The 12,715-nt window shown below is 38.2% G+C and overlaps 2 protein-coding genes across 5 annotated transcripts; one reads left to right on the top strand and one right to left on the bottom strand.

The window, feature by feature from the left end:
• Nucleotides 1-2,368: 2,368 nt before the first annotated feature.
• Nucleotides 2,369-6,952, bottom strand: LOC139296185 (transcription factor BTF3 homolog 4-like). 4 transcript variants are annotated; one of them, XM_070918524.1, is made up of 6 exons: nt 6,890-6,952; nt 6,333-6,392; nt 4,864-4,977; nt 4,183-4,384; nt 3,171-3,230; nt 2,369-2,810 (listed from the first exon to the last, which is right to left on the bottom strand). In XM_070918524.1, the coding sequence occupies exons 2-6, from the start codon at nt 6,384-6,386 to the stop codon at nt 2,764-2,766; spliced, it is 477 nt and encodes a 158-aa protein (XP_070774625.1). In that variant the 5' UTR covers nt 6,387-6,392; nt 6,890-6,952; the 3' UTR covers nt 2,369-2,763. The 4 variants fall into 4 exon arrangements, with proteins under 4 accessions (XP_070774625.1, XP_070774626.1, XP_070774627.1 ...); XM_070918525.1 differs by lacking the exon at nt 6,890-6,952 and having other exon boundaries at nt 6,333-6,401; XM_070918526.1 differs by lacking the exon at nt 6,890-6,952 and having other exon boundaries at nt 3,171-3,215; nt 4,177-4,384; nt 6,333-6,395.
• Nucleotides 6,953-7,428: 476 nt separating this feature from the next.
• Nucleotides 7,429-12,679, top strand: txndc12 (thioredoxin domain containing 12 (endoplasmic reticulum)). The gene is made up of 7 exons (XM_070919050.1): nt 7,429-7,589; nt 9,244-9,304; nt 9,593-9,645; nt 10,443-10,516; nt 10,642-10,711; nt 11,416-11,499; nt 11,676-12,679. The coding sequence occupies exons 1-7, from the start codon at nt 7,490-7,492 to the stop codon at nt 11,753-11,755; spliced, it is 522 nt and encodes a 173-aa protein (XP_070775151.1). The 5' UTR covers nt 7,429-7,489; the 3' UTR covers nt 11,756-12,679.
• Nucleotides 12,680-12,715: the final 36 nt, after the last annotated feature.

Raw genomic sequence — 12,715 nt, 5'->3', positions numbered from 1 at the left:
TTGGCTATTTGACCTTCGCTGTGCAGAAAGATGTATAATAATGTAATGATGTTGTTTTTAAAGTAGAAGGATGTTTTTACATTCACCTGCTAAATCCCCTGTGCTCACGTTAAATCTGAGTTTAAGACACGCACGTACAAGATGAATTTGTGACATAACAACTAATAGTTTGGAAGCCAGTTGTGGTCCAGTGTGCAACTTACACATGTGTGATGTATAAAAGGGAAACTTATTCAAAGTCTCCAGTGCACGTACACTGAAAATAGACGTGTGAGTGAAGTATGAGACATCTTGTTCTTAGTACTTTTGAGTAATGTATAAAAATATTTTTGTGGGGAAAAAATGTTATTAAAAGCAGAGCATTTGTTATATGTCTTAAACCATGGAAGCTATGTAAGTACATACGTATTATCAGGAAAAAAAATACTTTAAGTATCAACAGTAAAAGTACTAATTATGCAGCATGGCCCCTCTCTGTATTAAATGATATATTTCATTTGATTTTTATTACTGATGCATCAATGTGTAAGCAGCATTTTCATGTTGTAGCATGTAGTGAAAGAGGTATAAAGTAGCATAACATTTGAAGTACCTCAAAATTGTGAGCACAGTACTAGAATTAATGTAGCCTATTTTATACATTCTACAGCCAGCATTTAAAAGCTTTATTTTGAATACATCTCATCTAATCAGCCCAATAAAAACCGATTCCTCTTTTACACCTCTAATCTCATTATTCATTAACAAAAAGTATTCTTTATGAGCTCTTATTTTCAAGGCGTCAACACACAGTTTCCGGTTGTGATGCAGCTGTGACTGTCTGCCTTGACGCAGCTGTAAAACGGTTCAGCTCCATGCAGCTCCTGCACTGTAGTCCAGCCGCAGCCGCAGCAGCAGCAGCAGGGACATTTTGGCTCAACCGGGGCTGGAGGTGGTGTGGTGAGCCCCGGGGCGGGTCCGCAGCTCCGTCCCGCTCACTGCACGACACACTTGAGCCAAAATGGCACATTCATCCCCGGTAACCTTGTCAGACCTCAACCGCTGAGCTGTGCAGAGAATGACAGCAGCGGCCCATTGATCAGCACGATGCAGCAGAGCAGCGTCAGAGGTGATCAATGAAACGGGATGTGACAGTGTTGGCGGGGTTGTAGTGATGTGTGCACAACCCACCCAAACTCTGTTAACCCCTCCTTACACACCTAATCATAAATTTAACAGTAATTAGTGATGAAAATCAAGACCAATACTAACTGTTATTTTCATTATTGATTCATAACTACTTTGTGAAATAGCTAAATCAATGTGCAAAGACCCTTAACGTTACCGGAACCCAAGGTGACGTAATAGAATAACGTATTTACTGTGATTAACAGACAAAAACTAAGTATTAAATCAAAATAAAAATATACTATAGAAAGTAATCCATCACCTTTGTGGAGTTGTACAGCAAAGTCTGGACTTTTTACTTAATATGATAAATTAAAGTATTTACTCAAGTACTGTTCTTAACACGAGTATTTCCATTTTCTGCTAATTCACACTTGCACTGCACTACCTGTCACAGGGAATTATTGTACTTTTTACTCCACTACATTTATTTGACAGCTGTAGTTATTAATTACTTTGCAGATTAAGATTTATCACACAAAACCTGTGATCAGTTTCCAACACGTTAAGCATGGGTGTGTATCAAACTACCCAACAGTATATGATACTTAAAATTGATACTTTTATTAGTATAATTTGCTGAAAATACTATACTTCTACTTAAGTCAAGTACTGAATGCAGGACTTTTATTTGTAGTGGAGAATATATACGTTTATATATAGTAGTTGTTCTATTGCTACTTCTGAATATTTTGTCCCCCACCGTTGATTGATGTTCTTTCGTCTGAATTCATTCAACACTAATTCAAATCCTCAAAGCGGGCTACAGCAACATAACTAATGAGCAAATTTATCAAACTGATGCAACATTTAAGGAGTTGTGTGGTTTTAACTAAATAAACTTTAGTTTTAAAATGTAATTGTTCGTTTGTAGTGAAAATGCGTCAAGTTTTTAATCAGACTTTTGTGTTGCATAAGAGCTCAGTTATCTATGAATTCAAGGAAGTGTAAAGGAAGAGGCCCAGTGTGAGGCTTTTTATAGGCGTAACTCTTTATTCTATTTATAAAATGAGCATCAGTTACAAATACTTTACATATAAAGGCCTCAACCACTACTTCAAATGTGCTCATCAAAGCAGACACGTAGGAAAATACAATACTGCTGACCTTGCGTTTCCCCAATAGCTGGCATTGAGGTGACAAGTATTCTTCTAGTGGCCAAAACAAGTCTGAGAAGTCAAGTAATAAAGAGAAGCATCAATTGCCCAAAAATGTTTTATTAAATTTATGATCACCACTATAACGTTAAGTGAATTTCTTCACTCACTTTCATTGTAATTTAATAAACAATCTCTTAAATACTAGCCACGTTTAACCATGTAGAAAGTTTATTTCTAGAGTAGTTTGAGTCCTTTGGGTGCTGAGAGTCGTACAGATCCTCGTTTCTCGGCGTGTCCACAATATCACAGCCTACTGAAATTAAAACCTACTGTATCTGCATGTTGCTGTTGTGGCAGGCTAAACCGAAGTGATTCACGTCTCCGGAGATGATGCACTGCACCTTTAACAACCGTTTCCCCACAAGAGGAAAAGCCCTTTGTGAGTCCGTAAGAGGTAAAAAATAAAACGGTTGATGGAGGGGAAAAAAAGGATTCATCAGTTTGCTTCGTTCTTTGAGGCTTCATCAAAGTTCTCCACAAGATCTGTAAGACAGAAAACAACAAAGTACATCAGGATTTTGTTCTGGAAGCAGGCGATTGATAAAAGTGACAAGACCAATTTGTGAAAGGACAGTGAGTGATTTAATCCTTTATTGTCAAAAAACATCTTTATTTCTAACATTCTGCAACTGAAGAGTTATAAACCATTTCGGCTTTAGATAATTTAGTCTGCATCCTCGTTTTCAAATGGTTTATATTAACTCTTCAGTCGGAGAAGTCCTTCACAACACCAAATAGAGAAACAAACCCTTTATCATAATCTAATAAAGTGACGTTTAACGGGAGTTTTACCATAAGCATGATGATCAACACTTAAAATTCAATAATTATCTGCATCTATACCTGGTACATCGTCGTCCTCTTCTTCTGCAATTTCCTCCTTGACTGCTTTCAAGTCCATCGCTGCAAAATATATAAAGAAAAAAAATGAGTGAATCAAAAGTTGAGCTGAAAATTGGCAAAAGTAGATTCTGTGATAATTACTGCAGATGTATGTTAACAAGACTTAACACGCCCCATTGTTTTCCAACAAAATCTCTTTGTAAAATTCCATGAAATTGGCATTGCTTTAACTTTTTAATTAACAATTTCGCAAAAGAAAAAAAAGGTGTTGAGGTGCTGGTCAACATGGACTGAAATGCTCCGTAAAATAAAAATTACAACATCTACAATTCCACGACCTTATCATGAGACTGTTTGGGATAGTGTACTGGTTAAAACCTGCTCATCAGCTTTCACTGGACAACTGTCTACAATGTCACATGATTCGTTGTGTTGCCATGTGGAAAAGCTGCACCTATTTCCTATGTTTGCTTCACTGGGTTTATTTTCATCTACATGCAAAACACCAAGGTCAACTGCTTCAAACTGAATCATCTAGATGCTCGGGCAGTGTGCTGGATACCTGCACCTTTATCAATAATCAGCTAATTTGTTTCTGGTGCTGCTCTTTCCTCACAGTCCTTGTTCTCTTCAGTTTTCGTCGCTGCTATAACCAGTTTCTCCAGCTCACATTTACAGATTTAACCTGTTCTGGTTCTCCAGTGATTCTAAACAAACAAAACGCTGTCACACAAATCTTCATAAGTACACTTAAATGTTAAAGGCAGCATATTCTACTGTGATTCTGTTTTAATGTCGGGGTCATTTACATGTCAGCACTCTGATCCTGTGGTTGAAAGGTGGTTGCTTTTCTCACTACAAACACCCAACCTGCTCATCTAAGTATTCATAAAATCTGATGAGTTGGCTGACGCCTCTCAAACTTCTAAGAATATCCCTGATATTACACGACCACAGAGACCCCTGACATTGTGAAGTGACTATGAGTGTTTCAGCGTGTGTGTACGCTCACATTGCCGTGGGAACTGCTCGGCCAGCTTGCGCAGGCTGCTGAGGCTGTCGGCTCCCAGCTGGCTCAGGATGCCCGGCAGCATCTCCGTCAGCTGCTTGGTCTCAGCGTGGCCAGTGATGGCGAAGGTGTTGGCAGACAGAGACGCCTGCACTTTGGGGTTGTTGAAGTGGATCACCGTCCCATCATCTTTTATCATATTCACCTGAAAGAGCACACATAGTCGGACTTAGAGCCAATAAAACCTGACACAAGATTTTATCCCAAAATCACGAATTTGCCTCTAAGGGCATTACAGAATATGATCCTTAGAGCCTCACTTTGGATAAAAGCTTTTAACAGGTAAAAAGTGCCTTGAATTAGATCTCATTCTAATTTGTATTTAGAATCCTAATCTGTAAAATACAAAAGGTGAATTGAGCCACAACATGAATGAATGAGACAAAATTAATCTTGGGCATCAGGTTAGTGTCTTATCCTCAAGTTGTATCTGTTTTTTTGTGTTTTGATTTATCTGAAACACTTTGTGGGAGCTTGTTGGATAAAACGCTCTAAAAATAAATAAGATTTCATGAGTGGAGAACGCTAGGCTCTCCCTGTGTTTTATCTTTCCTGATCAGGAAGAAAGTCAAATCAGTGCAGCTACAATACAACACTGACATTAGTTTTCCTTTGATAGCTCACCTCTTCGATCCCTGCAATGTTGTTCACTGCCAGTTTCTTCAGTGACCCCTGGAGTTTTTTGTCATCAGCTGTTGCCGTTTTGTGAACAACCTTTTTCTTCCTGCGGGCCGTTCCCTGAGGAAAGAACAGGTGTGGATGCCAAAAAAGGATTAGATGACTGAATGAACCAAAATGTCAAATGCAGTCACAGGGTCACATTAGGAAACGTTTCCATTCTATCTTGGACACGTTATTCACTCATTTCTAGATAACAGCTGTAATGAAGCAGTTTCAATTAAACAAATTACCCATACTACACTGTAAAAGAGCAGTTTTTAAAGACTGTTTTTAAAGTCCGCAATCTGACATAAGCTTTTACTAAAGCAGTGCACTTCTACCAAACAGTGTTTGGGCTAAATCTGTACAGATGTCGTACAAATGCTGTCAATTCTTTTAAAGGCCGTGGATGACTGCAATGAAAAACAGTGAAGGAAGCACTACTTGGATCTGACAGTAATGAAACAAAAAGTAGGTGCTCCTGATGCATGAGTAAGCTAAATATTGTCCGCAAGAAAGGGAAGTGATTCCCCAAAAGTCCAAGCAACACAACTTTGTTTAAGTACAAAAAATCCTTTATTATTGTGGCTACATGACTAGAAATAAGACTCTCCGTAAGTTAAAAGGGACTTGGTAATCACACAGCAAATCATAATACATTGTAAGGTCATTTGCAGCAAAGAAAAGTACTCTGTCTTGAATTGGTTTAGACACTTTAGTTTGCTTTTACTATTTCTAATTGTTTCACTTAATTTCCACTACTTTGAACGCAGGCTCCAGAAGTCCAAAAGTCAAACCCATCAATGACCTCCATTTTTTTTTTTTTTTTTAAATAAAAGAGGTCCATGACTTTTATTTTGAATTAATTAAAGCACATTTTGTTTTTACTCAACCAGAGTATTACTACTCAAGTAGCGACAAAGATCGTGCACACCATAAATTCTAATTGACGAATGCCCAGAATCATAAACTCTTAACTGAGAAGTAACTCTCTTTGTGAGTACAAGTGGCCGACAGTGTGTGGGATCTTCTTGTTATTTCTGGTAAAATATGGATTAAGTAAATGTGGTTGTGTTAGAGGATGTGGTGCAGTCTGGAAAAAGGACACAAGGCCCCTGTCACTGCAAAAATAACAAATAACGCCACCTAGTGTGAGGCTGAAGACCTCACAATACTTTTGAACAAAGCCACAGAGGCCCCACACGAAGGGGCCAATGCTCTCCCCCATAAAGGGAATGCTGAGGTCAGGAGGAAAGACCTGGTAGATGCTGAATGCCATCACACTCCTTAAAATGAGCAACAACTGAGCCAGCGACAGGACAAAACTGAAAGCCCTGATTGAGATTTCAACACTGGGCATTTGACATTTGGCAATATTATTGAATTAACAGACTACAAGAGATTTAATTGTATGTCCAAAATAGTAGCTGTACCTTTCCACCTATCCGGACTTGTGCCTGAAGTTTGGCGAGCTTCTCTTGATTCATAGTGTTCTGTTTTAAAATAAAAAACAACAACATCGAGTTATGTTTATGCTTTTTACATAAGAGCAAATGACAAACAGAAAATACAGAAAACAAGTAGTTTAAGGGAGCACATGCGATTACTGGACAGAGGGCAAGTTAAGCAATCACAGCTACAATAATCCTCATTTCCACACATTAGCACTGAGCTAGCAGACTGCTAACAGATCAACTGACAGTTATACTGAGGCCATACTGACGATGTTGACCAACATAAACTGAATATGATAAAGAAAAGTATTTTGAGACAAATTTTAAAATTACATTTATATCTAAGGGTAACTGTTGCTAGTTAGGTTGCTAACTAGACGGCTAATTTAGCTAATATTAGCACAGTGGCTAAAGAATCAAGATAAACGAACTGGCTTTTCGTTTCCGGCTAGGCAAACAGCTATGGTCAACTTCAAATCGAATCATAAAACACATCGGCTCAGATGTTAGATACAAAATTAAACGATTTTTTTTACCTTTGAAGAGGAATTTAATGACAGCCAGTTGAACTGTTCTCGGTACTAATGAGGCTGAAGAAGTGCAGGTTAAAACCGCGTCAAGCAGCAGCAATAAAACACACGTCCTATTAAATTTTTCACAATAAAATTGCCATGTGTCACACAACAGTACATTTTTGACGTATGCAGTGACCATATTCATGGTAAAGACGAAAGTATCCGTTATAATATATTCAAGTGGGTTTTAATATGTGAAATACCTAAATATGTTTATTTTTCAAATATCTTGTAGCTTTTAAACTTTTGTTTTCCCGGTACTTTCCGGTCTTTGTCTGACATTTCGTTGTCTAACTTGACCGGCTGAGGCCGCAGACAAGGAGCACGCGGTGGTGGGGATATGACGTCATAGGAACAGACACTGCTGACCAATAGGAGGAAGGGGGTGGAGGCATCTGACACACGCGCGCGCGCACGCCCACACACAACATTTCAATACAACGTTATTAGTCAGACTTTTATTGTGAAGTGTTACGGTTATACCTCCGGGGTCCCTGGTTCACGAACAGCCTCTGTCTTTAGCTTCCAGCCGTAGTTGTGAGGAAAAACAGGCCAGTCAAAATGCAAACGTCCCTTGTGAACATCGTCTTATTTTCCACTCTGCACGTTTTATTGTCTTTGACGTGTTTTCAAGAGGTTGTCGAGGCAGCCAGCGGGAAAGGTGAGTTTATGTTTGACGCGAGTGTTAGCAGGATAGCTATGTGTAGCCTGGTCATTGATTGTGTTAGTTACCACAGCCAGAGGAGGGCTGGGATAGCTGTCTTTGTATCAGCATCCTGGATCACAAAGTCTGTGTCCTGGACAGGTAGTTTAATAAGGGTGACGAGCTGTGCTTTGTCAGCCAGACTTGAATTCTGAATTTCCAGTTTTTCAGGTTAACCGACTGTTTTACTGTTAACGCCTCTCTACAGATGCACTATTTCCTTTGAGTTTAATGTTAACGATTATTCCACTGAGATTGCATTAAGATGAGACAACTTTATTCATCCAGAAAGACATTTTTATGCCAAAGATGGTTAGTGCTTAAAATAAAATAAATATGTGCATAGTGTGTATATATATACATACTCAAATAAAATCTAACCGTACATACATGAATTAAGGTGCATGGCACAAGTTATCATTTACAAGCAACGAAAGAAACTGTCCAGCAGTACAATTTTGAGGTAATTTGAAGTATTTCCATTTTATGCTACTTTATACTTCTCCACTATAATTCAGAGGCAAATATTGTACCTCTTTACTCCACTGCATTTATTCTGTAACTTTAGTTACTTTGCAGATTCAGATTAAAAATACAAAATAAAATATGATGTATTGTTAAAGGTTAAAATAAGTCAAGACTAGACTAGTGGATAAAGTAGTTAAAATAAGTAGTTAAAATAAGCCCCACCTTTACCAGCTGCACTCATGCATCAGTAAGTATATTCTAATATTATAATATACATTATTCTGAAATTGGCCATTCTGCATATTTACTTTTGGTTCTTTAAGTACATTTTGATGCTAATACTTTTGTACTTTTGCTTACTTAAGCAAAAGCTGACTTTTCTTATTACTGATATCAGAAGACATTAAATAGGTTTTAGATTGAAAAAGTAATTATCTAATTTTTGCAGTCAAGTGAGACTTTAAGCTTTCCCTTTGCACACACATACCGACAATGTCAAGATGACATTTTAATTTGCCTTCACGTTTAGTCCCGAACATTACGGCCTTGACTTTAGTGGCAGTCTGTAATACTCCAATTAATTATGTATGTTTCATTGGCTTTATTGACACCTACTTGCGAAGATATTTCTGTACACTGGACAACTACATTGAAAGCTTGCATCCTCTAGCCATATATTGTACATTAAAGTTCCCACTGTGAAGGGAATTCAGTTATTTCAAAAACGAATTGCTTGCCCACATGCTTCTGATAAATGTATCTTTATGCAGAAATAGATTTCACATACTATAAAATGTACAGTAGTCATACCAGACAATGTTACCACATGCACTGCAGAGCTGCTGGCTCTGTAATGGTACATTGTTTTGTTCCAATTCAAGCACAGATTAACATGTAACATGTAACTACCTTCAAATGTAAAACGATAAAGCCAAAAATACAGTCTATTGCTGTATTGCCATATAAACCTACAGTGGATATTTCCCTGCAGCTTGATATTAAATTACCACCATTCATTTGCAATTTCCATAGTTTCCTCACAGTTCTTTCTGTTGGTGGTGTATTGAGGGCAGACCCACCCAGTTGTAGAAATATAATACCAGTTACACAATGCTGGTGTGCTCATTAATTTGTTCCCCCACAGGGTTTGGAGACAACATCCACTGGAGGACGCTGGATGATGGCAAGATGGAAGCTGAGGCCAGGTGAGTTCACACTGAGAGCTGAAATATGACAAATGCTTCCTGTAACCCTGCTGAGCCGCCTTTTGTACAACTATTCCCCCGAGGCCTAAAACAGCTTTTAAAGAAACTAATGACTGGAGCAGACTGACAAGTTATCAGCAGCTGCCTGTAACTAAATGTTTTTTTCAAAGATAACACATTGCTGAGTGTATATTTTTATTTACTGACAAACTGAAGTGAGAGTTACTAGTTTTCAGCCTGTGTTCAGTTTTGGTCTTGACAAATGTTTTCATGTGTTTGCATCGACAGCGGGCTGCCAATCATGCTCATCATCCACAAGAGCTGGTGTGGAGCCTGCAAAGGTAAAACAGTCCTCCCTCCATTTTGACCATTCAGACCTCCAGAAATTTTGACTTTTCATAGCAGGAAAGGCAAGTGTTACTAATAACATTAACGATGGCTCAGTTCTGTTCAAGTGTCCCAGGAAGTCACGACACTGAGCCAGCATGCACAATACCAGGACCCTGAAACCGGAGCAGCTAAATTCAATTCAGCCGTCATTCATTTTATTATGTACACCTGTGCTTTTCCTGTTGTGACATGTCAAAATGTCTTTACTTGACCTTGAAAATAGGTAAAGGTTTGGTTGCCTGGACTGTGTGACCAATCAGGTCACAAGATTGATATCCAACAATCTTGTGATGTTTTGTTAAAAGTGATATTCTCTGATACTTATCTCCTGTATGTACATAAACGATACTTCAGGGAAAGTAGTTTTTGCAGAAATCAGGTAAAAGGCATAACTTGTGACCTTAATGATAAAACAGTTCTACAATATTTAAATTCAAGGTGACATGAATATTTTCTCTTAGCTGACTGTTTACATCAACTTTTAAAAGTGAGACATAAGAGCCATTCTTCTCTTTAGATAAAAAAAGAAGCATATCATATGCAGATGAATAAACATCAGTGAGCCTACAAGCTCGGCCAAATCACCATCTGTAATGTGGACAAACAATTCAAACAGGAAATGATTATTAAAGCTGCTTGGGGTAATAGCAGGGCCAGTACTGTATTGTGATGATAATCAATATGATTTGTCTTGGATTTGATGGAAATACAAGATAATGATTAATTGTATTTTGTTGCCTTACATCAGCACTGAAGCCCAAATTTGCTGAGTCCAAGGAAATCTCTGAACTTGCACACAACTTTGTTATGATCAACCTGGAGGTAAGGAAATATTAACTGTTCATTTGCACTTCTGTGTTTTATGACAACATTAACACATATTATTAGGTGGTTACAAATCTTTGTTTCCAGGCTTGTAAATGACGAGTTATCTCTTATTTGAACAGGATGACGAGGAGCCAAAGGATGAGACCTTGAGCCCCGATGGTGGATACATTCCTCGGATTCTTTTCCTTGGTACGGAGGGGGTTGAGTCCACCTTCATGTAAACATTCCTGATTGCACAGTTACTCTTACTGAATAACACGCAGCGTCTGATACAGTTTCAGTGGGATGGATTTAAGTTTCAGTGGCATGGCAGCAGAGATAAAAATAATCGGACACATTCCAAATCTTTACAGGTGTTAGGTAGAAAGAGTCAACCTTTGATTGGACTAAAGAAAAGGCTTCAGATATCACCTGTATGTGATGTTAAATACAACAGTAAACATTTTGACATTTTACATTTAGAAATATGTCCATGCTCAAGCACAACTAATTTATAGTTTTTAAGCTGAAAAGATTAGTCGATTACTACAGATATTTAATTAAGTAATTTGTTTGCGCAAAAGTGCCCAAAATGTTCTGGTTCCAGATTCTCAAAAGCTAATATTTGCTGGTTTTGTTAGTTTTCTATCATAATAAATTGAAAACCTTTTTGGATTTTGGACAGTTAATTGGACAAAAGCAATTTGAAGGTGTGAAATTGGGCTTTAGGGTGTTGATAGGAGCATTTTTCACTATTTTCTGACATTTTATTAACCAAATAATGAATAAATCGAGAAAAAATAATAGTCATTAATTCATAAAGAAAACAATGGCTAGTTTCATCCCTGTATTGTTTGGATTTTAACTTTAATTTGACCAGACCTTTTATTTGGACTCTTCTTACCCCCTCACAGATCCCAGCGGTAAAGTCCATCCTGAAATCACTAATAAGAACGGAAATCCAAACTACAAGTACTTCTACAGCAGCGCAGAACAAGGTAACAATCCAGATTATTATCATTTACCTACAGAAAATGTTATGTTACAATGTGATGTAGCTGCTTCCAGAATGATAGCTGGGATTAAAGACAACTTGAGGTGTAAATTCCCTTTTAAGGAGGTTGATTGATTAAAGGTGTGTGTTTTCTGCCTTTGCTCCCTCCATCCCGCTCAGTCGTGTCCGGTATGAAGGAGGCGCAGGAGAAGCTGACGGGCGACGCCTTCAAGCAGGGTCACACCGGAGATGAGCTGTGAGGAGGCAGAGGCGGGCGTCAGGCTGTAAGGGCTACACTTCCTCTACCTGAGCCTGTGTGTCAGCAACCGCCCTGTAACGTCCCCAAACAAACAACCCCTTTCACTATTTATACTCACACGTTAGACAGTGGGCTGCATCTCACTGACCAAACCAAGCCAACTATTAAAAAGACGTCGGTGCTTCGGTACTTCTTTTTGTCCTGTACGGTTTTTCCAACACGACTACTCATTTTCCTGTCTTTGTTTTTAAAACGTGTGTATTTGTAATCTACTGTTAATTAAATGCCATGTACTGTACTTACTGTCTGTAGAGGACATAACCGACTCCAGCTAGCCAAGTTAACTCATTATTAACTCTCACTTAGATGCGCGGCTGTTGGGTGGAAACTTCACATCTGGAAAGTGCCAAGTTTTCACGACACTCGTGACTAGACGACCATGAAATTTGAGTTTCACCAACACACTGCAGATGACTGTGTACTTCATTTTAACCAGTAGAGTTTTCAGCCAACAGCAATGATATAGTACTTCATATTAGTCAAGACAAATATTTCAACACCTACAGTGATGTGCTTCCAAAGATCCTCTACAGTATGTTATTTTATCTGTCACAATATTTACCACGCACTGCGACATGGGCTCTGTACTTCTGATTTCTATTATCCTTTAAAATAATATGAATTATTCATTTAATCCTGCCAAATTATGTGTACTTATTTAGCTATATCTACATACGTTTTTCTTCCTGTTCTGAGTTTGTTTTGCTGCTCGTGAAGTGACACCACTCAGTTCATTTTTTTTCTTCCCTTTCTTACGGTCTTGTTAAACTCTTTGAATGAGGGATGAAAACATTGGTGAAGTGTCTTGATGTATTTTATACATGTACACAGCCAAGTGTGCAAATAAAGTTTGTTGTAGTGAGTTGTTCGTGTTTGTTTCCATGTCATTGTGAGCCAGATG

The sequence above is a fragment of the Enoplosus armatus genome, chromosome 14 (genome assembly GCF_043641665.1).
Source record: "Enoplosus armatus isolate fEnoArm2 chromosome 14, fEnoArm2.hap1, whole genome shotgun sequence".
In the NCBI taxonomy this organism is placed as follows: domain Eukaryota; kingdom Metazoa; phylum Chordata; class Actinopteri; order Centrarchiformes; family Enoplosidae; genus Enoplosus; species Enoplosus armatus.
Note: the sequence above shows the minus strand (reverse complement) of the source record. Positions and strands in the feature narration are given on the sequence as shown.